This window comes from Dendrobates tinctorius, unplaced genomic scaffold (genome assembly GCF_039654945.1).
Source record: "Dendrobates tinctorius isolate UK_male_01 unplaced genomic scaffold, ASM3965494v1 ptg000016l, whole genome shotgun sequence".
Classification (NCBI taxonomy): Eukaryota; Metazoa; Chordata; class Amphibia; order Anura; family Dendrobatidae; genus Dendrobates; species Dendrobates tinctorius.
The window spans coordinates 74,880,125-74,907,445 of NW_027361684.1; the positions used below are offsets into that span (position 1 = coordinate 74,880,125).

The 27,321-nt window shown below is 42.5% G+C and overlaps 1 protein-coding gene across 4 annotated transcripts in view; it reads right to left on the reverse strand.

Moving 5' to 3' along the window:
* PUDP (pseudouridine 5'-phosphatase) overlaps positions 1 to 27,321 on the reverse strand; it is a 420,477-nt gene that overhangs the window by 122,459 nt on the left and 270,697 nt on the right. The window contains exon 4 of one of the 4 annotated variants that reach the window (XM_073565965.1): positions 866 to 1,028. The exons of the other annotated variants lie outside the window; for them this stretch is intronic. Within the exon in view, the coding sequence (XP_073422066.1) occupies positions 866 to 1,028 (163 nt within the window). The remainder of the gene's footprint in view (positions 1 to 865; positions 1,029 to 27,321) is intronic. 4 annotated transcript variants of the gene reach the window in all.

Here is a 27,321-nt window from a genome sequence, read left to right on the forward strand (position 1 = left end):
ATCACATACAGGGAGGAGAAGACCTAGTGCACGCCCCGCCCCTGTGCACTGAAGTCTAATGAAACGAAAACTGCAAATTGTGATTATAGAACCACAAAGCGAATTTATTCACCAGCGATATAAATTTAATCAGTATTATAATGCCAATATAGCCATGTTTTTCAATTAAAAGAAAGCCCAGATGAATGGCACCAAGGCTCTAATCCACCAGCAACAAGTCGAGGGTCAATCACAGGCACACAGTGTGTAAAACACTGCTGGGAATAACGGTGCTCAGCATCAGAAAAAACATGCTAAATCTGTAAAAGAAGGAAAAAGATGCAGCACTCACCCAGATTTGCAGTGCAGTGTTTCTTTATTCAACCATTAAAGGTCACACAATAAAGGATGGGCAGATAACATGAGGCATGTGGGGAAAAAGATGGACGACAGCCGTTTCGCGTACACAGACGCTTCAACAGGTCCAGGTGTCACGCGAAAACAGCTGTCGTCCATCTTTTTCCCCACATGCCTCATGTTATCTGCCCATCCTTTATTGTGTGACCTTTAATGGTTGAATAAAGAAACACTGCACTGCAAATCTGGGTGAGTGCCATAGCCATGTTTTTACAATACAAAATTATGCTGTACAGTTCTATTCAAAAATCATGGAGGTTAGACAAAATATAAGATTTAGTAGCTTTTGATGTAGCTTGTCTTCATTTTGTCATCAACTGATTTGAGTTAAACAGAAGTTTTTGCAATTAAACTTGTATGATTAACCTTACTTTCATGTTGCAGGTTAAAAATTGTTCTATGAAACCCGGTCTTGTAAAATTTTTTGAAATTGTTCTTTAGTTCATTGAGATATTGGAATAAATCTTACTTTTTAGAGGGGGTGTACTCATCTCTGCTGAGCACTGTATGTTGGGACACCTCTTGCTTTCTTCCCATCTCTTTTCACATCTTGACTCAGGTAATGTAATTAAATCGCCTTGATTAAAACTGAATAGAGATGAGTAAATTGGTTCCAGGCTAATTAAAATTTCCTGAGAAGTAACAAAAAATATGAACATTTCTGAATTCCAATTTTTCTTTGCATCATACAAACTCAAGAAACTGCTGGCCGCCAACCTGCCATTTTACTGAATTGTAGTAGGGCAAGAAAATGATTATAGGTACCCAACTCGGCGCTCACATGTCCACCTTGGGGTCCTCTACTCCATCCAGATTCTTCCTTTCTCCGGTGTGCGACATCCATATCCATTTTTGTCATCTTCACTCTCTGCTGGGCTTTCTAGTACAATGTGCATCACTCAAAATATTGACTAACTCTGACACAGAGTGAATATGCCTTGTGCAGTAAAGGAAAGAAGTTGTTCAGAGTAAAAACCTGGATGATGACCTGAGGTGGCAGCAGGACAGGTGAGCAATGAGGGGAGCATTACGAATACCCCAGGGTATAGTGAGGAACATTTAATCTGCGTCAAATAACTTCAAATAGAAGCAAACTGTCGATTATGAATTTCGGCAGATTCTCTCATTACTGGAGCTGAACTATAAAGGTTTTAGTGACAAACTGATTACAATATCATACATTCTATGTGTTAAAAGATGATGAGCACAATCTCTAGATCAAAATTATGATTACGGAATGTTAAAGACTATTAACTATTTTAATTTTTATACCATAAATCAATAGTACATGTGAAAATTAGATTTTGTTTATATATATCTTATTATAGAAATAGTTTTCTCTCTCTGTCAAAACTGATGAATTATTTTCAAAATACTCAGTCAACAGGTAAAATCTGTATTCAATAAAGTGATATTTTTAAATTAATAAGGCAATTTTATTACTAGCAACAGTCATCTCTTATATAACTGGGAGGGTAAGAGGAGGAGGAGCTAGAAGAACCCCTCCCTCTTTCAATTCCCTCCCATTTCTATTGAATCTTACCAGTTGTAACTGTCATTATCTAGCTCAAAAGTGTAAAAATCTGTCTTCACTGTATTCCGATTCTACTTGAGAATTGAGATGTTTGAGAATGAAAGATATGTTATGGTAGATAAAAAAGTTGATTTATCTGATAAGATACAGGAGCTTCTCACAAAATTAGAATATCATCAAAAAGTTAAATTTATTTCAGCTCTTCATTATAAAATGTGAAAATCATATATTATATAGTCATTACAAACAGAGTAATTTATTTGTAGTGCTTATTTCTGTTAATGTTGATGATTATGGCTTACAGCCAATGAAAACCAAAAAGTCATTATCTCAGTAAATTATAATACTTTTTAACACCAGCTTAAAAAATTATTTTAAAATTCGAAATGTTGGCCTACTGAAATGTATGTTCAGTAAATGCACTCAATACTTGGTCGGGGCTCCTTTGGCATTAATTACTGCATCAGTGCGGCGTGGCATGGAGGTGATCAGACTGTGGCACTGCTGAGGTGTTATGGAAGTCCAGGTTACTTTGATAGCAGCCTTCAGATCATCTGCATTGTTGGGTCTGGTGTCTCTCATCTTCCTCTTGAAAATACCCCATAGATTCTCTATAGGGTTAAGGTCAGGCGAGTTTGCTGGCCAATCAAGCACAGTGATACAATTGTTTTTAAACCAAGTATTGGAACTTTTGGCAGTGTGGACAGGTGCCAAGTCCTGCTGGAGAATGAAATTTACATCGCCAAAAAGCTTGTTGGCAGAGGAAAGCATGAAGTGCTCTAAAATTTCCTCGTAGATGACTGCGCCGACTTTGGTCTTGATAAAACACAGTGGACCTACACCAGCAGATGACATGGCTCCCCAAACCATCACTAATTGTAGAAACTTCACACTAGACCTAAATCAGCTTGGATTGTGTACCTCTCCACTCCTCCAGACTCTGGGTCCTTGATTTCCAAATGAAATACAAACCTTTGGAGTGTGTCAATGACTGCCTTCTGGAGATCTGTCAAGTCAGCAGTCTTCCCCATGATTGTGAAGCCTACTGAAACAGACTAAGATAACTTTTTAAATGCTAAGGAAGCCTTTTCAGGTGTTTTTTGTTAATTTTTCTAATTTACTGAGATAATGACTTTTGGGTTTTCATTGGCTGTAAATCATAATCATAATTATAAACAGAAATAAACTTGAAATAGTTCACTCTGTTTGTAATGATTCTATATAATGAGTTTAATTTTTTTGTATTGAAGAACTGAAATAAATTAACTTTTTGATGATATTCTAATTTTGTGAGAAGCACTTGTAGATGATCTCTTGCCATAGGGAAGTTATTTTTTGGTGGATTTTCTAGCAACACTGATTGAAGTACAGTGGGGTTACTATACTGGCAAACCGTGATTGGTAATCTTTGGGAAGCACTGTTGCGGCTTTTCTATGGAGTACAATGAGAATGGCACTTTCATGGGACTAAGGGCTTTTTATAACCTACCTCAGAATGTTATTTTGAAGAAGAATATTTTTTCTTGGAGGATGTGGGTATGATATAATTGAATATAAATTTGCTTTGGTTCTGTGAACCTTTGCTCTTCCATTATTGTGATGTAGATTTCATAAATATTGAAGACCACAAAACAAGAACATTTTCCACTACTTGAAACTGAGAGGGTTAAGTGAAAATCAGTATTTATGCCAACATCAGATCTGGCGCATCGTTTTATCTAAAGTGAAAAGCACAATTCTTATATTGGTCTACACTAGGGTAAGCAATGACCACTCAGGCGCTTACAAAACAAATTAATAAAGCAGATTATCATTTCTCTCCTGCTATGCGATATCACATTGCACTCAAACCAATGACTGTTGTACTGTTGTAAGTATCAAATTCTATGTCCTTCATGACTAATAATCTTATTATACTGTATAGAGCATGATCCAGTGCTCAGACAGATATCCTGTTAAAAGTTGATGTGCTTGATGTCCTTGTCATTTAGTTCAGGGCTGTCCACAATACTGCAACAAGCTTTGCCACATTTACTGAATTACACAGAATAGAGGCCTAAGTAGAATGTCGATACCATTTGTATCCGCAACGGAGATGCTGGAGTCATACATTAAACATTATTTTAGCCATAATTGCTCAGAATATTTCCAAGAACTGCTATCACTGTATTTCAGCGGAAAAATGTATTTAGATTTAGCAAGAAAAAGTTATGGCCATTTTTCCAGCCAATATTATGCATTGTTGCAATGTAACTAAAATTAAAATTCCGTATTTTAGAAAACAGTCTTACAGGGGTTACTCACAACTTAAAGGGAACCTGTCAGCAGTTTTTTTTTTTCTATACAATCTGAAGACAGCATATTGTAGGGGTTAAAACACAGATTTCAGAAATGATTCTCCAATCAAGTTCCGTGCTGTTGCTAAGTTGTAATGTTGCTTTAGTACCAGAAGCTTATTATTGCTCGGCCTACAGCAGCACCGTGTATAGTAGTTGACTCAACCCCTTTCTGTGATAAGCAGCTCACTGTCTATAGATATTGAACATAGATTCAGGGTCCCTTTGTATACATCATGCTGCTCTCAGATGAGATAGCAAAAATCTGCTTACAGATTCTCTTTACAAAATGATAATCCATGCTTCGAATAGGTCATTAAAATTTGATTAAAATTTAATTTGCTATGATCCAAGTACATGCACTCCCATTGATTAGCTGCTTTAATGGCCATAGCCACTGGCATTATCAGAACAACACTTTTATTAGGCATTATTTCAAATGAATAACGTGGTATACTTAACATTAGCTAAAAGTATTAAAATACAAGTGGTGGGCTGAATCCCTAATGTGTAGATTTTCCAATATCATTATTTTAGTGTGTTGACTTGTGGCAGAGACAGCCATAGAAAGTTGGCTTCCTGACTTTTGCCACAGACAAACTATAAGTAACAGGATTTTTTTAAATTATTTTTCCTTGATATTCCGATGTATGTTCCATATTCGTATATGTTCCAACCCCATGGATAGAGACAAACACCTTGGTCCACTCAGAAAGACCTTTTTGAATCAGGGCTACCATCCAAGAACAATTCAAAACCAAATTTCCTGCCACCAGAATATCAAGGAATCATCTCCAACATTACAAAGCTAAAGAAGAGAATAACCAGGTGCCTCTATTAGTCACCTACAATCCAATTCTAGTAGTGCTAAGAGGAGCCGCACAGAAATTACAATCTTTACTATAAAAAGATGCCCGATTACAATCCATATTTCCAGACCTCCACTACTATGTTTTAGACAGCCTCCAAATCTAAGAAGCATCATTGTCAAAAGCTCCCTATCATCTCCAACAGCTACAGGAATCTTTCCTTGCAACCAGAAAAAATGTAAAACCTGTGGATTTATAATGACCACGGACAAGATAAAGATCCACAACTCACATCAGGACTACAAGATCCCAGGTACTTTCAGCTGCATCACATCTAATGTACAACTGGGGGACTGTATGTAGAGGAGACAGGGTAAAACTTAGAACAAGGATGAATTCTTATCGCCATGCAATAAGAGAAAAAATAATGGATCTACCTGTGGCCAAATATTTTTTGTATCCTTAATAACAGCACCATGGGCATGAAATTACTTGTATTAAAAGGTAACTTCAAAATCTCAGAGAGACAGAAGGGAGTATAAACTCATGACTACCTTTGAAACAAATAGTGCAGGAATGAATACGTCACATGTAGTCTTTCTACATCAATTAAGGAATTTGCTTTTCAGACCTTCTGGGAGGCATCTCAGCACAGAACCAGACCCCAATCAGAGGACAATGAAACTTTCACACTCATTATCTATGAACTGTTCCAATATTTATGGCCACAACTGTTATCCCGATCCCATAATGATAGCTCTGCTTCACGTCACTTGTCAACTTTTCAGATTTTGTATTAGTCTATGCCTGATGGCAAGACCTGAGTGGTCTCAAAAGCTTGCAATTTGTTACCATCTTTTCAGTAAGCCATTAAAAGTTATCAACCACTGAGGACTCTGAATTCTAAATATTTTCCTTATGCCCCATTAACTCAATGTTTTGAACGGAGGAGATGCACGGCTGATGGCGGGCTCATTGTTTACTAGTGATACCTCAGCACCAGGTGTTGATCATCTATTTCCTTACTCTCCTCAATGGACATATCAGTGTCTCCACCAGCAATAGGATATACAGGTTGTGAGGTAGCGCTGTCAAATCACATCTGGCACAGGTTTTCCATCAAAACATAGCAGTCCATGTGGTTTATTATGCAGCATAAACCATCACAGCAACAGACAGTTCATTTCACCAGCATAGCGTCCATTACAGAGTTTCCCTCTGCTAGCAATGTCCAGCATACACAGGCTCTTCAGCCTCAATTATCTCACCCACGTCAGGGTTCTCTCATGTCTGTTGCTCCACGCTGCAGACATTCACTCTCTCCTCTGGGACTCTCAGACGCTGGCAGCCATTACACACAGCCACTCCACAGGCTGTTAACCAGGAGACAACTCTCCTCACGGGACCTTCCACTCTGGACCAACCAGGTCCCTGCATTCACCCATTGTGACTCACCCCGGCCATATTATATCGTTCACAGCCACGCCCACTGTGTCACATGACTGACCTCATCACAGGTCCTTCAGGCATTTTCAAACTCTTTACAACCGTGCTTTAAACACACCCCCTGGGTGGGTTTGTAGGTAACCAGGCCCCCCAACTCTCTAGTTACCTGGAGACTTCTCCCTCACATATTAACGCAGCACCTCAGCAATGTCCTTGCTGATCACACATACATAAGTCTCCACCTCAAAGTCACCCACTTTGAGATACATAACGGCCACTCAACACTCTGCCATTCATCCCTTCTCCTGAGACCTCCACACAGCGCCCCCTAGTGGACACAGTGGTTACTACACCACAAGGTCTATCAAAATTCACACAGTATAACTCCATGTTAACTACAACAGGCAACCAAATAAACAACAATATGAGAAGCATCGTGGCTGCCATGCCATGATTTGCAGTGACAGAGCAGTTTACTGAACAAGCAGTTGATTAGCAAAATTGCAACATGATGGAATTCACAACGCTTATGTTGCATCATCAGTATGAGCAACATCAGGCAGTGAGGTGATGGATAATATTATTCAGCATAGAAACTTGGTTATCTTTAAATCTGCCATTTATAGATGATGAGGGCCAAGTGTTACTTACTGAAGCCTTTGAAAGAGGGTACACAAAATTCTGCGTGTTCCATAACTCAAAATGTATGTATCAGTATACTCCTTATTGTCTTAGAAATGTTTTGGGGGAGCCCAAAACAGGAGGACATGCTAGAATCCCTGTATAGTGATAGGCTAAAAGGGAAAAATGTGTTGTAAAAAAAATTGCTGGCCTTCAATGACTTCTAAATTTCTTCAATTCTCTGGCTCTCTGCTTCATTATCATGTTTTCTTCATATGAATTTTTGAGAGAAATCTATGCTGGGGTGACTTTCTCCAGTAGGACCCTGCACGGATTAGGTCCCTGCATAGAAATGGACAGAAAGGGCAAAAGATTTTATAAACAAAATTGTTGCTCTTCTATGCCTCTTAATTATTTTAGGTCTCTGCCTCACCACCATTTGCGCAAATTTATGTATTGTGTATACATTTTTTGCTGGGGGGATTTTCATACAGTGACTTCCTCGGTAGGACCTTGTACTTGTTTGACCCTTGTGTAAGAACTGGAAAAAATGGTAAAACTTGTGATAACGTAGAAAATAAAAATACTTGGAATTCCAAATCTATTTGAGGAATAGCCATGTGATATGGAAACCATGTTACCGAATGGGAAGTAGCATCCAAAGTTGATGTCACATAGACTTAATGCCACTGCTACGATGACCAGAAAAATGCCCACAGGAAAAATGCCCACAGGAAAATTGCCCACAGGAAAAATGTTGCACCCGGTCCCCGTCCTGGCGCTGCGCCCAGGTCTGCCGCTGTTACACCTGGCCCCTGTCCTGGCGCTGCGTCCAGGCCTGCCGCTGCTCTCCGTTCTGGGCACTCACCTCAAGCCTCTCATGTTGCTGCTCAGCATTCTGTCCTCCCTCCTGCCTCCTCCTCCTGGCATCCTGTGAGGAGATCTGTAACTAAGCCTATTAGGGCACGCCCGCCCACTCTCTTGCCTTCTTAAAGGGGCGGCGTGCATTATTAAAAAAATGCAATCAACCAATGGCAGCGCACTGGCCATTTCTGGCCTCTCCTCCATAGGGAGAGTGCCGGAGCAACGAGTATCTATCATTGCTACATCCCGTTCTCATGCTAACCTGTTTGCACTGCATCTGCAGTCTCTGTGCATTGTCTAATGCTCTCTGTTTCCACAGCGTATCAGTATCCTTTGTTACCTGGTTATATCAGCGACCATCTGGGCCTAAGCCATCCTGTTCCGCCTACAGCCATCCGAGTCCAAGGACTGTGTGAAGGTCACTGGAACCGACTCCTTACCAACTAACCGGATCCAGGACCCAGCGCATTACGGACTCTGCTGTAACTTTTGTTATCCCTTTTGGTCCCGCTGGGACAGCTGCCACGTGTTCGGGGTCAAACTGGAGGTAGCACCTGTGTTCTCCGGGTATTCCATTCTGGCCCTGCCTGAGGAGCTTTACTATGGATGTCCGGGGCTCACTAGTCACGCCCCCTTCGGAGCCCCCCGAGGTTCCACTTAAAAATAAAAATGAATGTGAACTTCACCATCTCTGCCTCCGCTTCCATTCGTTACAAAAAAATGCCCACAAGAAAATTGGCCACATGGAAAATTGCCCACACGGAAAATTGCCCACACGGAAAATTGCCACTTGCATCATCACAAAGTTTCAGATCTTTGATATTTGAGGTCCAAGATGAGGATGTTCATATGATATGTGAAAAATGCCCACAGAAAATTGCCCACAGACATGAATACCCACAGGAAAACAGTAGCAAGTTATAAGTGAGATGCTCTGCAGGACAGAGAGTAGCATAGATCTATAGGTTAAATGCTCTGCAGGACAGGGGGATAGTATGCAGGTATATGTGAGATGCTCTGCAGGGCAGAAGACTAATCTAGAATTATAGGTGAGATGCTCTGCAGGACAGAGAATAGTATAGAATTATAGGTTAAATGCTCTGCATGAAAGGGGGATAGTATACAGGTATAGGTGAGATACTCTGCAGGGCAGGAGAATAATATAGAATTCTAGGTGAGATGTTCTGCAGCACAGAAGCATATTTGCTTCTGTTTTTTGAGGGCAGGAGTCATGATAATGTTATGATGATTCTTGAACTACGTTGTCATCTTTTGTTTTGAGAATTGAATGGCACTTTGAGGAGCGATGGAGTCGGCATTTGCGTTGATAGTATGAAATGCAAGATATTCAAACCCCAAGTAAACCATAACTTTGTTGTTCCTCTGCCTAGAATACTTTAGATCAGGGGTCTCAAACTCGGCAGAGTAAATCTGCCGCACATAAAAAAAAAATTAAGCTGGCGGGTCGCATTCCTTTCAAACTTAATACAGTCACAATTGATAGCAGTATCTAAGGGGTTAAACGGCCGTGATCAGTGCTAATGCTGATCGTGGCCGTTCAAATAGGTTGTCAGCTGCGATGTACAGCTTACCTCAGCGGATGATAGTGTCGGCTCTGCATGTGAGCCAGCGCTATCATCTCGCTGTACACGCACAGCCACAGTCACCTGTAAAATACAGCAATGGGGGGAAGTCATGCATCCGCTCTGTGCGCTGGTGTGATGTCACAGCGCCAGAGGGATGTCATCACGCAGGGCCACAGCCACTACGGAGCGGCACACTCCTCCTCTCTTCTAGCGTGAGCAGTGGTGTAACTACAAAGTTATGGGCCCTAGTGCGAAGTTTCAAATGGGGCCCCTCATGCCAAAATACACGCACATCTCCGCTAAACACACCTCGTACACGCACATCTCCACTCCGCACACCTCGTACACACGCGGCTCCGCTCCCTACAGCTCGTACACATGCGGCTCCACTCCCTACACCTCATACATACGCGGCTCCGCTCCCTACACATCGTACACACGCGGTTCCACTCCCTACACCTAGTACGTACACGTCTCTGCTCCGTACACCTCGTACACACACTGCTCCGCTCTGTAGACCTCGTATACACATGGCTCTGCTCCATATACCTTGTACAGACAGCTTTGCTACATCCACCCTATAAACCCCTCCTGACCCCACACATAAACTTACCCGCAACCAGCACAGACAGCAGCATCCTGCACACACTGAGGCCCCTGATCATGTGACCCATGACTCCTCCCCCTCCCGTGACCTCATCACAGGTCCTGTGCACACAGAGCAGCCATAGCATGCTCCTGAATGCGTGCCTTCCCCCTTCTACCTGCCTCAGGGGGTGAGACATGTGGTGCACTGCAGGCTGCAGATGACTGCTTCAGGGGCCGTGTGTTTGAGACCTCTGCTTTAGATGAACTCAAAATACACTTTTAGTGAAAATAAATGAAAAAATATGGGGATAGAGCTATTAAAGTACATGCTTTAACTAACCAAAACACAATTGGCTGGCACAGCAGGAAAGTCATTGTTCACTGGGGTTGTACCAAAAGGAATGACAGGATGACCAATTTGAAACAATGGGGGTGGGGAAGCGCTGGAAGGAACTTGTGAAATAATGTCAACAAGGAAACCCAGTTGACTTCCATGGGCTCCATTGAAATACAATACAGCACAACACAGGCAGCAAAGAAAATGCAGAATGGATTTCACCACAGGTCTCTGGGCCAGCTTACTTCTCCGGGTTCTACAGGTTCGGTTCACTCATACCTAGTCCCAGAGTACAGATTCTGTTATTACGAGTTGTCATTCCACTGTGCTAAAAATAATTCCACTCTCAGTGTGGTGTGTGTATGAGCCTAGAGACCCTTAATCAAATCCATTCTGCATTTTCTTTCATCCTATGCCTGCCTACCCCTGCAGTATATGTGTATGATACATACTGTAACTACCTAGGATCTGTTCACTCTTACTCTTGGTAGTCATAAGAGGACAGGGAAGGAAGTGCAGGCGCCAGATTCACTGCCACTGAAATCAATGGGAGAGCAGCGCTGCTCTGCCACTTCCAGCTCCTCTGTTGGTCAGTGACATCACTATGGAGACACATGGGTCAGTGGGTGCTCGTCTGCTGACCTGGCTGTCTTTCGAGAGCCCGTAAAAACCAGGGTTCATCCAACTGAACACCTGCACTCGATCCCCACGGGTAGAACACCACTCAGACAACACAGGGTGTGGGGAACACACATTGGTAAGACTATTTGTTCACCAACAGAAAAAAATACAGAGGTGCAACGACTGTTTTGAAGGCCATGAGCAGGCACGGGGGTACAAATGCCTGCTTCTGCTGAATCTCTGTCCTCACTGAAGACGCAGATCCAGATGACATGCATGGTGTTGCAGAGACCCATCGGGCCCCTGCACTGCGATACATGCTGCACTGCAACACATGCAGTTGGTGTGAGCAGACGTTGGAGGTGCAGTGACAGGGAGCAGCGCATGACAATGGCGCACACGATGTCAGCTGCCGGGCTGTACGGTGGATACAAAAGACACTGGGCGACATGGAGCAGAGGAAAGGTGAGAAGAATGTTTTTAATTATGCATTAGGGGCAGAACGGGGACACATACACTAGGATTGGGGACCATGTAAACCAGGATGGGGAAATATATACCAGGAAGTGGGCATATATACCAGGATGGAGACCATTTGGACCATACATACCAGGATGGGGACACATTGGGACATATACTGTATACCAGGATGCGGACATATTCACCAGGATGATGGGCATATATACCAGGATGGGGACATTTTACTACATAATGGAAGGGGCAATTCATAAGTCTTTATAGAATTTAGAACACTACAGTGGCCCATACATCTGACCAACGTGTGTGTGTTGGGGGACAGGTCCAAATTTGGCACTGGGGCCCAGAGGACTCCAGTTACACTACTGCAAAAACATACATTCTCAGCAAATACACAAGGTGGTACAAGTGGAAGAATTTCACCTTTCTGCTGTGCCTTCTTGGCTTCCAGGAACAACTATCTCTGCCAGCAGCTCCCTGCTTTTGGTGGGCTCTCACTGAGATGATAATTTATTAGATGTGACCTGCAGTCCCATGTAACTCCACAGATAATACAGTGATACTTTTGTGAGTACTGATAGCAGTGATGGCTCCTCTGGATCACATTGCTGCTGGTTCTGCATGTGTTGCTGTTTTGGGCTGGTGGGAGGAGTAAGGCAGAATAAGTGAGAGATGAGAGCAGACTATATCCATCTATTTCTGATAATGACAGACTGCTATAAACACAGATCTTAATTTTTGCAGTTTTGCACTAGGTCAACTGTAAATCACAAGTTAATCACATATCATGTGAACATTTTCACCTTGCACATCAAAAATCATAGATCTTAAACTTTGTGATGCTGCAATTGTCAATTTTCTGTGTGGACAATTTTCCATGTGGGCAATTTTCCGTGTGGGCAATTTTCCATGTGGGCAATTTTCCGTGTGGGCAATTTTCCGTGTGGGCAATTTTCTGTGTGGGCAATTTTCCTGTGGGCATTTTTCCTGTGGGCATTTTTCCTGTGGGCAATTTTCAGGGAACCCACTGCTACAATAATAGAATGGTCATGATAAATTTCAGTACTATGTATGCATAATTAATAAATTTGCACAATTAATAAAATACATGGTCAGTCAAGATTGGTGTAAACTAGGTAACTGCCCTGTTGAGGGCAGAGCAAAGTACTGCAGTGCGCAGGCGCCGGGACTCTTTGACCTTTTCCAGCACCTACATACTGCAGTACTTTGCTCTGCCCTCATCAGGGCAAATAAGTATGCCTGCACAGGAGTGTGATGCTGGGGAGCCTGTGTGAATGATGCAGCCTCACATCATCCACCACAAGCAAGCAGGAGGGCGCTGATCATAAGAAAATGGGATGCGCTAGACAAAGACCAGCGACACCAATCAGATCAGTCCGCCCCACAGGTAAGTATAATAAGTTATTTTTCAGCTCTTTCAGGTCGGGTTGGCGGCTTATAGACAGCGTTATAGAATGCTGTGTATAAGCCCTGAAAGGTGATGGCTGCATCTTATATTGGCCAAAACTGCTCCCTTTAAATTTCAGCAGACCCAGACCTGCTACAAATCCCTTACTGGTCTGTCATACTACTCACAAAGATTATTGTCTGTTTTTCAGTACTTTTTTTGGTAAATCAATGAGTACTATTAAGAAAAACAAACCTGTTAAACACTATGTCTACTGAAAGAAAAGTTATGACTCTTGGAAAGTAGGGATGAAAAAAAGACAAAAGGTGTCTGTATAGAGAAGGGCTCTTTAAAATCTACTGTAGACATTGAAAAAAATGTAACTTTTACTGTTTATATTCACATGCTAAACACCTGTTCTTGCTACACAATGATAATTACAGGATGTAACAAGAGAAAATGAATACATGTACTATAACAAGCCATACACCTCTGTAAGTTCACAAAGTATGGTGCAAAAATGTACAACTTCTCTTTATACAGTATGTAAACTTAAATTGCTTTTACGAAAGTGCCACATTCCTTATTTACATAATTAAAATGCATTTACAAATTCATTGTAATAATTGGCACTGTGTCTCAAACAGGCCACAATACAAAGACAAACGTATATACTGCGGCCTCTTTCGGAAGCTGATTTATGCCAGGTATGCCATTTTAGCAGAGCTTTTTTCGGTACTATTGAAAAGCAAGTGGATAAAATGGATTAAGTTATACATGAAATGTATTCTTTTCACAGCATTAATACATTGGCTACTTTCCCCACGTTCTTTTTAACATTTCAAAGACAGTATAATTAACAACTTTTAAGATGGAGGTTGAGTATCTAAGAGTATCTCTTTTCACATATGAATATTATTTTACCTAGTCGAGTCCACATTTATATAAATTCAATAGTATTATAGTAGTATACTGTACAATATTGTTATTATGCTCCACATTAAAGGTATTCACAGCTTCTGCTGTCAAGCCAATAGATGAACAGCCTTGAAAAGTGTCAAGCACTTCACTGAGCTTTGAACACTGTCAAGTAGTTGTCATGTCTCTTCCCGATCCTACGTTGACAAATCAGACAGTTACAGAAAAAAGAATGGGGGAGATTTCCAAAGCAAAATGCACCTGAATTATGTTACAAAATTGGCCAAAAAAATGCATGGTATGCATCAATTTTTTTAAGCATTAAGTGTCTGGCATGCTTTTCATTGTCGCCATACATGTTTTAAAGAGTGGATGGGAAAAATTATATGATTTTAAATTCCATCACATGCACACTCATGGCATTTGCATAAACTGATGAAACTCTAATTTTTCCTTTGATTCTTTCTTAAGTTGATTGTTTCAATTCATTACTGATTGGACATCCCCTCACAAAACTCATCTCTCCATTCTAGATTTGTAAAGCGCTACAGAATTTGTTGGAGCTACATAAGTAAAGTCCACGCGTCTATACACTGAACAAAGGACCTTCATATGCCCACATGCTGGACAATCCTGGTATCTCCCCATAACACGTATTTTTCTGGGTTCAGATAAATGTTTTCCCAAAAGCCCTATTGCGGATAAATCTACTCAGGCACATTATAAAAAATGAGCTGGACGCACTTGTGGGAAAATATTTATCTGGATTGAGGCACACTGTGCCATTTTTAAAAGTATTCATATTGAAAAGTCATTTAAGGATGCCAGAGTAAAGCCCCAGTCTCACATAGTGAGATCGCTAGCAAGATCGCTGTTGTGTCACTGATTTTGTGACGCAACAGCGATCTCGCTACATGTGACACATAGCGGCGATCAGGCCCCTGCTGCGATCTCGCTGATTGTGCTCGAATGTCCTGGGCCATTTTTTGATCGCTGGTGTCCCGTTGGCCAGCATGCATCACTGTGTTTGACAGGGACAACGACGAACGACCTCAATATTACAGGTCTGAGAGACAGGGTACCAACGACTGTGTTTCAAATCAGCAGCATGTCAATTTCTCTTGCGGGTAAGCCACTTTTCCTGTACGGAATATCTCCACAGATTTGCATTATGTCCAGAAATTCCGCAGATAAAAAACACACATGCATTTTAAGATGCGTTTCCATGGAGGAGAAGCATCAAAAACGCTTGTAATCTGCACCTAAGTATGTCAATAAAGCTTTGTCCGTGCCAAATACCAGGAAGCATCAAAAACAAAGCAGCTTTATTTAAAGCATGACACACAAACAAGACACACAAATTGCAGCATCAAAAAAGCATGTTAAAAAGTGCACACAAACACGCAATAAAAAACTTAATTTAAATAATAGGAGCAGAAATACTGCAACATCAAAAACTCAACAGAAGCTCAATGTGAGAAACTAGCCTAGCACTGAGATAATGAAACTCTCTACTGAATGATTTTATAATGGTTGATTTGCCGAAAACAGTCAGAGAGTCTGAATGCATTCCTTACAAAGTATAGTATTACAGAATATAGGTGCAAATTTATCGCTCCGATCTGGCACCAGTCGAACAACCCTTCGGTGGATATTAGATAGTCACAAATGGCACCCTTACAATATCCAGCTGCTGCAGCATCTCAACGAGGATGACCCAGAATGGCCAAAACAAAAATTGGAACAGGACCCTCAGTTTCCACAGAACATTATGTTCAGTGATGACGCAAACTATTTTGGGTGGGCCAATTATATGGATATACCTAAATAAAATGGAATGGCAACAGTTTTCTTGTGTAGTGTGTCTTGCATTGAAATCTGCTGCAATGACCCGGGTACTGCGTTCTCCAGACATCAACACAATTTCTATCCGCTCCTCACGTGTTAACTTCTGCGACAGTTATTAATTTAGTGATAACCATGAAGGGATATGCCTCATTGTACAATGGAATGTCAATACCCATTGTCCATTTATGCATCAATTAGCAGGAAGAACAACTGAAGAATCACAGAGTGCTCCAAAATTATATATTTAAAGGAGAGTAAGGCTGGTTTCACATTAGCATTTTTGCGCAGAGCATTGTGCGCGTCCATGCACATGCGTCATGCATACCTATGTTTAACATGGCGTGCGCATGGAATTGTGCTTGCACGCGTTCATCTGCGTTTTCATGTGCATGTGTTTTTCGTCGTGTGCGCCTAGGCGTGCAAGACGCAACCTGTTGCATTTCTGGGTCCATTGAAAGGCGTCAAAAAAACGCATGCGCATGCTTGTGCACATAATGCGACAAAATAAAGCATTACAGTCTATGGGAACGCAGGCGTGTGCATTGACATGCGTTTGTCTGTGTTTTCGGTGTAAATATGTGTAGACACTAGTTTTAACCCCTAGAGAATGAATGCACATAAAAAACGCAAACGCATGATGCGTTTTTGCATGCGTTTGTCATGGTATGCCTAGGTTACTTTAGGCAAAAACCCCGGGACCCCTGCGATGTCCCTCAGACTAGGGGAACCCTGTCTGTCCCTCTACCCAGGGTTTACACTGAAGGTGTGCCTGCCTGAGCCTCCACCCTGTCCCTGTCTCCTGTCCAGCCCTAAGCTGAACCCACCTCCCTCCACCCAGTGAGGGGACCAGACACCAGACCCCACAAATACGTATGGACAGGGGTAAAAGAAACACCACACAGTTAATACACAAGGGGATACAATAATGTGCAAGGGCAACCAAATATATATATAACAGATTGGAGAAAGAACCACTGAGGGATATACTACACCAGATATCAGATGCTCCAACACCACCACTGCTGACCGGTATTGCTAGCACTAGGCAAAAGTTATAGTCGGCGACGCCCATAGTCAGGATGAACTATTTAAAGACCAAGGGCGTGGCCCAGCCCTCAGCCAGCATGACAACCTGGTTAACCCTATCCCGACTGGAACAGAATACCCAACAGGGTATTACCGCTGTCTGCTGGATACCCTGGTGTGAACAGTGTCCGACATGACAGTACCCCGCCTTCTACGAGGGACCTCCGGAACCTCACCATGTCGAGGACCTGGCTTGTCCGGATGGCGACGATGGAACATAGTAACCAGTCGATCAGCATGAATGTCAGAGGCCGGCACCCATGTCCTCTCCTCAGGACCATAGCCACGCCAGTGGACCAGGTACTGTAGAGTGCGACGCACAACCCTAGAGTCCACCACTTTGGACACCTCAAATTCCAACGTGCCATCCACCAAGACGGGAGGTGGTGGCCCGGGGGAACCATCCACCAAACCCACGACCTTCTTTAGCAATGCTTTGTGAAATACATTATGAATCTTATACACAGCCGGCAACTCCAAACGAAATGCCACTGGGTTGATCACTGCGGAGATTCTAAATGGGCCAATGAACCTGGGACCCAACTTAAGTGACGGTATCTTGAGCTTAATGTTCCTAGTAGATAACCACACCCAATCACCCACACACAGGTCCGGACCTGGCACACGTCTGCAGTCAGCCACCCGTTTGTACCTGGAACCCACCTTCAACAAGTGCTGCTTGACTCTCCTCCAAACAGACGACAATTGAGCTCCCAACTGGTCCTCCTCAGGGACGCCAACTGAGCACCCCTGACGCAAGGTGCAAAATTGAGGATGTTGACCATACACACAAAAAAAAGGAGATTCCCCAGATGATTCCTGGCAATGGTTGTTTATTGCGAATTCTGCCAGAGGAAGAAACGCTGCCCACTCTTCCTGATTGTCGGAAATAAAGCAGCGCAAGTATTGCTCCAGGTTTTGGTTCATCCGCTCAGTCTGTCCATTCGACTGAGGGTGGAAAGCCGATGAATTAGATAATTTGATTCCAAGGCGAGAACAAAAAGCTCTCCAAAACTTTGCCACAAACTGTGTACCTCGATCAGACACAATGTCAGACGGGACACCATGAAGTCTGACCACCTCGCGAATAAATATCTGAGCAAGAGTCTTAGCATTGGGCAAAGACGGTAAAGCAACGAAATGTGACATTTTGGAGAACCTATCAACAATTACCAAAATGACCGAGTTCCCTGCCGAGGCGGGCAAGTCAGTAATAAAATCCATGGAAATCTCAGTCCATGGCTTACTGGGCACCCCGAGAGGCTGCAAGCTACCAGCGGGATGGGAACGAGGAGTCTTGGCCCGTGCGCACGTGGTACAGGCAGCCACATATGAGGCCACATCCTGCCGGATTTTAGGCCACCAAAAATGACGCGATACCAGTTCCAGAGTGCTCTTAACCCCTGGATGACCTGTCAGTACCGTGTCGTGATGTTCGCCCAACACTCTAGAGCGTAGATGTAGCGGCACAAAAGATTTATTAGCAGGCAACCCCGGCGGTACCACCTCCTGAGCCTCCGCAATCTCTGCCTCAATCTCTGTCGTGATGGCAGATACCACCACACCCTTTTGGAGAATAGGCACCGGCTCTTCACTTAACTCTCCACCAGGAAAACACCTGGATAAAGCGTCTGCCTTAACATTCTTCGACCCAGGTCGATAGGTAACAATGAAGTTGAACCCGGTGAAGAATAATGCCCAGCGAGCCTGTCTGGAGGACAGGCGCTTCGCAGATTCTAAATAAAGCAAATTCTTATGGTCAGTTATCACAGTAATCTGATGAACAGCCCCCTCCAAGAAGTGTCGCCACTCCTCAAATGCCAATTTGATGGCCAATAGTTCCCTGTTGCCAATATCATAATTACGCTCCGCAGGCGACAGCTTCTTGGAGAAGGCACACGGATGCAACTTGGCCCAAGAAGGGCCCTGAGACAGTACAGCCCCCACTCCAACCTCCGACGCATCCACCTCCACGACAAACGGTAAGGAGACATCGGGCTGCACCAGAATGGGCGCTGAGGCAAAACTATTCTTGAGGAATTCAAACGCCTGTACCACAGGCTCAGACCAGTCAGAAAAGTCGGTACCCTTCTTAGTCATGTCAGTCAGTGGTTTGGCAATCATAGAGAAGTTCTTAATAAATTTCCTATAGTAATTGGAGAAGCCAAGAAATCGCTGAAGCGCCTTAAGATTATCAGGCCGATCCCAATGTAGTACCGCCTGCACCTTTGCGGTGTCCATCTTAAAACCTGAGGCGGAGATTATATAACCCAAGAACGGTAGCTCCTGTACGAAAAACACACATTTTTCAAGCTTGACATAGAGCCTGTTCTCTCTGAGCAACTGCAGAACCTGTCTAACATGCTCTATATGTGTATCATGGTCGCGAGAGAAAATGAGGATGTCGTCAAGATAAATTATAACGAACCTCCCCAACAACTGAGAGAACGCTGTCTTCCACTCATCCCCCTGACGGACTCTTATAAGATTGTATGCCCCCCTGAGGTCCAGTTTGGAGAACCACCTGGCACCAACCACTTGGTTGAATAAATCGGGTATAAGTGGCATAGGGTAAGGATCACGGACCGTAATCTGGTTGAGTTCTCTGAAATCCAGACACGGGCGTAAACCGCCATCCTTCTTTTTAACAAAGAAGAAGCCAGCAGCCAGAGGAGAAGAGGAAAGTCTAATATGACCCTTGCTCAGGCTATCCGCAATGTATTCCTTGAGAGCTAGCCTCTCGGGACCTGAGATATTAAACATTCTAGCTTTAGGTAACTTGGCCCCTGGTTTCAACCTAATAGCACAGTCATAGGGGCGATGTGGTGGTAGTTCCAAACAACCCTTCTCAGAAAATACATCCGCATAATCCAGCAACGGCTCCGGGATACTGGGGGTCAAAGCGGAAATACATGTAGCCAGGCACCTCTCCTGACACTCCCTGCTCCACTGAATTATGTCCTGGGTCTTCCAATCAATAACAGGATTATGCATTGACAACCATGGAAAGCCCAGAACCATCTGAGCCGGTAAGTTACTAAGCACCTTACAAGTTACCCGCTCTGAGTGTAATACTCCGATGTGGAGTTGTATATCCAACACACACTCTGTGATCTCCCCTTGAGACAATGGGGAAGCATTGATGGTAACCACCCAGATGGGGTTCGGCAATTTCTCCACCGGAAATCCCGCTGTATGTGCGAACCTCTCATCAATAAGATTGGCAGCTGAGCCACTATCAATAAATACTGTAATAGAGAGCATTTGCCACCCAAGTACCACCCTAGCAGGGAGCATACACTGGGAAACCATGACGGAGGATACACAAAGGCTCAGACTAGACTCCTCCAAACCCTCTGAGCCTATCAGTTTTCCGTCGGCGCGCCCTTCTTAGGTACCAGGGGGCAAGCGTTAATAAAATGTCCTCCTTTGCCACAAAAAAACAGAGCCCCTGCCTTCTGTGCCAAGGACGTTTAGGCTTGTTACTCGGTGACTGTGCTATACCAGCGATCTGCATGGGTTCCACGGATTCACCCGCGGCAACCTCACCGACCACTCCCCCACCTCCCGGAGGCAACGAAACCAGCGCCCCCTGACGGAGACGTCGGTCTATGCGTACTACAAGTGCCATCGCAGCCTCCAGAGAGGCGGGAGTCTCGTACATTAGGAGAGTCTGTTTAACCCTTCCAGAAACCCCATGCAAAAATTGACTTCTAAGCGCAGGGTCATTCCACTGCGTGTCCACCGCCCAGCGCCGGAATTCCGTGCAGTAATCCTCAGCTGGTCGATCACCCTGTAGCAGTGAGCGTATCTTAGACTCTGCTAAGTTTAATCTATCCGGATCGTCATAGATCAAACCCAGAGCAGAGAAAAAAAAATCTACAGATTCAAATGCCGGTGAGTCTGAAGGGAGTGAAAAGGCCCAAGCCTGTGGATCACCACTCAGCAAAGAAATCACCAAGCCCACGCGTTGAGCCTCATTACCTGAGGAATGTGGACGCATACGGAAATACAATTTGCATGATTCACGAAACACCGTGAACTTACCACGATCACCAGCAAATCGTTCAGGAAGGGGAAACTTGGGCTCAGCTGCCCTGGCTGCAGCCTCAGCAGGTACTGCAGGAGCTGACAGGCCTTGTTGCTGGACCGCCCCCCTGAGTTCAGTGACCTGTATGGATAGAGCCTCCAGCTGCTTGGTTAGGGAAAAACCCCGGGACCCCTGCGATGTCCCTCAGACTAGGGGAACCCTGTCTGTCCCTCTACCCAGGGTTTACACTGAAGGTGTGCCTGCCTGAGCCTCCACCCTGTCCCTGTCTCCTGTCCAGCCCTAAGCTGAACCCACCTCCCTCCACCCAGTGAGGGGACCAGACACCAGACCCCACAAATACGTATGGACAGGGGTAAAAGAAACACCACACAGTTAATACACAAGGGGATACAATAATGTGCAAGGGCAACCAAATATATATATAACAGATTGGAGAAAGAACCACTGAGGGATATACTACACCAGATATCAGACGCTCCAACACCACCACTGCTGACCGGTATTGCTAGCACTAGGCAAAAGCTATAGTCGGCGACGCCCATAGTCAGGATGAACTATTTAAAGACCAAGGGCGCGGCCCAGCCCTCAGCCAGCATGACAACCTGGTTAACCCTATCCCGACTGGAACAGAATACCCAACAGGGTATTACCGCTGTCTGCCGGACACCCTGGTGTGAACAGTGTCCGACATGACAGCGTTTGTATTGTGCATGATGCGCTGCGCAAAAAAAACACTAATGTGAAATTAACCTAATAAGTTTATAAACAGAAATATCAGAAAAGATTACAAGTTTTCATTATACTACGGTGGTAATTGAAAATACAATAGAAACTGTAGTGGTGAAAATAATATACAGTTGTGAGAAAAAGTGTTTGCCCCATCCTCATTTCCTATTTTTTCCCATGTCTGTCACACTTAAATGTTTCATATCACCAAATGTAAATATTAAAGAAAGATAACACAAATAAACACAAAATGAAGTTTTTAAATGAAGGTCTTTATTAGGAAATAAATAAAAAGAAATCCAAATCTGCAGGGCCCTGTGTGAAAAAGTGATTCCCCACCACCCTTAAAACATAAAATAATTGGTTTATCACATCTTTGGAAAGCGGTGTCTAAATACCCTAGTCACACCCAGGCCTGGTTACTGCCACACTCACTCTCAATCAAGAAATCATTTAAATAGGACCTGCCTGAAAAACTCCAGCGAACCCGGGTAACAGCCATTGTCCAAAAATGTTGAAAACATGGCAGAATTCCAAGACGAAAACCACTCTTAAGCAATAAGAACATAAAATAACAAAGATCTTCATTTAAAAACTGCATTTTGTTTTCATTTGTGTTATCTGTGTCTATTGTTTAAATTTGTTTGGTGATTTAAGAATTCAAGTGTGACAAACATGCTGAAGAATAGGAAATCAGGAAGGGGAAAACACTTTTTGACACAACTGTAGTTTAAAGCAAATTACTTTAAGTGAAGAGTCTAATCTTCTACCATCCAAAAAAGGAGAGCATATTGCATCACAGTGTCTGAGGAGCAATAAAAAACTAAGTAAATAACATGCAGTACCACAAATTGTAGCTTTTTTGTAGCCTAAAAATATTTTGATGCAATGTTATGAATAAATCTGGAATCCTAAAATATGTTTCATTGCTTGGCAATCTGTTTTTATTAACTTGTTTGATTTGTTTAACACTACATAGTAATGATACTCAGACAGATGGTGCTGTAATATAATTCTCCTAATCTAAAAGGTTAAAATGACAATTTTGCTGAAATAAAGACAAAATATGCTTCTTAACAGTCATTATAGCCTTGATGACAAGGATATAATGGTTTTCATTACCTGCTTGGTATAATTCCACAGGCAGTGCATGGTTAAACAATGTGTTCATTGCAGAAATTTCAATATTGATCTTTCTAGCAGATCTATAAAACTATGCAATCATTGTCCTTTCCTTTAATGTAACACTTAGCATACAGTGTGTTCCACAATGGATTTGATTTCCACAGAATTTGTATTAAGGCTAATGACTTAATAACAATGCTATCACACTAAACTTGGGATTCGATGATGCAACTTGCAGTTTTTACAGCTGAGTATACAGTCATGGAGATCAGTAAAAGTTTGAATTTGCATGATTTGTATGATCAAGGGCATCCTCATCAGAGGAGCTTGCTCAGGTGACATGATTGCTAGCATCATAACTAGAAATTATCAGATTTCTTGAAATTAAATTTGAGAGAAAGGGAGAGTTGACCCTGCTGACCATAAGAGCTTACACTCTTCAGAAGAGAGACTTAAGGGCATGTCACACTAAGAGATATCGCTAGCAATATCGCTATAACTTGTGACGTTATAGCGATATTGCTAGCGATATCACTGTGTCTGATACTTACCTACAACCCGCTCCCCCGCTGCTTATTGCTGATCACGCGAGAACAGGCTGGACCGTTTCTCGTCGTCAGCTTCCTGCTGGGCTTCCTGCTGTGACGACGAGCGATGCGTGGAGCCGGGCGGGAGGACGCAGGATCGCCTGGTGTGACAGGTAAGTAGCGACCCCCATCCCCAGCGATGTCGCTGGTGAGATCTGCCTGTGTGGCAGCTCACTAGCGACCACTTAGCGATGTACCAGCGATCCTGACCGCGTCATATCGCTGGTCAGGATCGCTGGTGCATCGCTAAGTGTGACAGTACTATTAGGGCTCGCTGACACGAACAACGATTCTCTCCTCCGAGAGAAACAGATCAATTATGGTAATGACCGTCGACTCAAACTCATATCAAAGTTAAAGCCACTTTATTGTGATCCGATTATCTCACATGAGAGAATTGTATCACAAGAATGGAGAAGATAGACAACTTACAGGGGTATTCCCATCTCCAAGATTCTATCACAATATGTAGTAGGTGAAATAATAATAGCAAAATTAAAAATGTAGTATAGTTTGTCTGATTTCCTCTTATGAGAGAATCATACCACAGGCATGGAGAAGATGGAGAATCTAATTTCTTCATCTTCTCCATTGTCTGTGTTCAAGTAAATCTGACTGCTCTTGGATGATGTTTGAGTGTAGTTCAATGTTTTACACTTACCCATAAACTTGAGTGGGTGATCCAAGTGCAGAGCCACTTACAGCATGCTGCAATTTTTCTATCAAGCCAAATTGGCATGAGAAAAAAACCCATGGATTTGCACTGCCCGATATTATAACATTGGTCCAAGTGCTATCCGATAAAACATTGGATAGCACTCGGCCGTGTTATACGCTTGTGCGAGCGGGTCATTACTGGGAAGCCTGTGTGATAACGCAAAATTAATGTTAGCTCACACTCTGAGTGTGGGAAATGGTGATCGGCAAGATTTTTTTTTGATGTGCAGATATGGCAGCATGGCTAATGTTAAAGGGAACCTGTCACCCCCCCAGGCATTTTTAAGTAAAAGAGCCACTTTGTGCAATCACTAATGCTGCATTCTGTCAAGGTGGCTCTTTTATTTAGCGTCCCTTCCACCGCAGAAATAATCATTTATAAAATTGGTCAGACATACCAGTAGTTCTCTGCAGCTCTCATGCCCAAGATTCCCAGCCCCGAAGTGTGAATAAATCATAAGCGACTGCGGGGAGGGATCTCTGGCAGCGCGTCCACGCAGGTGCGATAGCCAGGCCATGAAGTGATGTGAGAGTACGGGCAGCGCTAACTGCGCATGCCCAAGAAAATATATTACAGGGCAGGCGCCAGCATTTGAAATTGAACACAGAGGAGGCGGAGCAAAGACATAAGGATGAAATGAAAGATGGATGGGAGGCGTCGGTGTCAGAAGGGAAAAGACCTGCCCCCCGGTCAAAATTCTGGTATGTCTGACCAATTTTAAAAACGATTATTTTGGCGGTGGAAGGGACGCTAAATTAAAGAGCTACCTTGACAGAATGCAGCATTGGTGCTGCACAAGGTGGCTCTTTTAATTAAAAATGCCTGGGGGGGTGACAGGTTCCCTTTAAGTGGGTAACATTACTGAAAGCTATGGAAGGCATGGAATTGTTCTAAAGGCAGAAAGGGGATAAGTGGCATTTCTTGTTTTTGTAGTAGAAATCCGATATCCTATGAAAATCTGTATATAAGACAATGAAAGTATAATTAGAGTATTTCAGTATATCTACTTACTGGTATGAAGAAAATAAGGCTTCACCACAGAAAATATGCCAAAATTAGAAACATAATGGTGTCAATTATATGATGAAATGGATAGATACAATCACGACCATCAGCCTAATTACCGTACATCTCACAATATCCCATTATCGAAGATGAGTAACGACTATCAGAACAAGCTGCTACTCGTCAGCAGAATACAGGCTGCAGGTTACAGAAAACAGTTACAATCTATTAAAAAAAAGATAACATTAAATAAATAAAACTTATATACTGTATTAAGTAGGAGAAATGCGTCAAAAAAATAGGCAAAAAAAATATTTTTTCTGCTGTCAGGCAGACAAAGAATCAAATTAGTTCCTTAAATATATAAAGGATTTTTCATACATAGTAGACATAAAAAAAAGTCATAAATAGACTATACTAGGAAGTCAAAGAAGAAAATAACACACCTTTATTTCTTGAAAAGAATATACGGTAACATAATTAATGTAATAACTGCAGTATTGAGTTGGCATGCAGCATACTAATAGAATGTTTTGCATACAGTGAATAATTATACATATCACATATTATGAATTAAAATATAATGGTAGAGAAATCTTAAATTGACATTTGTGCATACTTGACACTTCCCATTGTTCTTGAAATAGATGAATGCTAATAAACGTTATACAATTTTAAATGGAAGACAAAGTACATTAATGGGTATTATTACTGCACTAAAGAATTTATTGTAGCCCTTGTGACTCCAAATCTTAGGATCTCAAGCTACACCTAATTATACTGACCATTAACCGACATAGAAAGTAGCAATTTAACAAATATTAATGGCGTAAAGGTCTGATGTTACGAAGGTATGAATATAAAAGCTTGACCTTGTTAATTTTATGCAGCTAAGCATGCCTGTTGGTTAGTGTGGCTGATTAATAGATGGAAATATAGAAAAAGTTTTGCATGGGTAAGGAAGCAAATTTTCAATTAAAGTATATTTGGTTGGAAAGCAATACTCTATGTGTCATGTATTTCAGTATAAAATGTGAGTTAATATAATCATGTTTTTATCTGTGTCAAATAATCATGTAATAAGGCTTCAGCCCATGGCTTGTGACCAGTCTGTGTGTCCTGGCTACATGGTTGCACTTTTTGTGCTCTTTAAAGAAGCATTCCTACTAGTGATGAGCGAGTACCAATGTTGCTCGGGTTTTCCCTAGCATGCTCGGGTGATCTCCGAGTATTTTGGCGTGCTCAGAGATTTAGTTTCTGTTGACGCAGCTGCATGATTTGCGGCTGCTAGACAGAACGAATACATGTGGGTATTCCCTAACAAACAGGAAACCCTACATGTATTCAGGCTGTCCAGCAGCAACAAATCATGCAGCTGCGTCGACAAACACTAAATCTCCGAGCACGCCAAAACACTTGGAGATCAATCGAGCATGCTCGGGGAAACCAGAGATACTCGCTCATCACTAATTCACACCAAACGGTTTAGCTATTAAACCTGTCTAAATGTACTGTATATGAAATGCAGTGTAAGTGTGGTAGTGTTATAGTGTACTCACTCATCGCCATCTTCCCTGGTATCCAGCGCCGCTCTGGCCCTCTTCTGTGTCATGTGGTGCCTATTCCAGCTTGCCAGTTCACACTGGGCTGTATGTGTGAGCTGGAGGTCACTTTTACAATGAAATCTAATGGAGCCTCATTCTAACACTCTATAGACTTACATAGTATGGGTGAGCTCAGGTCCATCCCAGTGTGACGCAGAAAGTTGGAGTTCATTTGAGCCTAATTATTATTTTAATTAAAACAATTTTTATAGTTTTTTTTTTTACAAGTGTTTGCCTATTATTTTGATGCTCATCATTGTGGCCATGATTTAGGGTTTCCAGAAGGTTTTGCTTGATTTATCATCTGCGACTTTATGATGAAAAACTGCAAAATTTGTTGCAAATGCATTCCAGTCCGCATAGGTGAAAATTTATGTACCCCATTTTGGCACAATTTTTATGACATTTTACAAAAAGTATAACTATTGGCTCCAAAATGTAAAACAAATGTTTAAAAAAAAAAATAAAGTCCATTTTTATCTTTGTGCAAAATTCATTGACTACAAGTGCAATTTTGAGGAATTTGATGCAAAAAACGACAACAAATACTACAAGATAAAAAAGAAAATGGACTTAAAAAAAAAATGCAAATGATGAATTGGGGCCCTAGTGACCGTGAGATGACTGGAT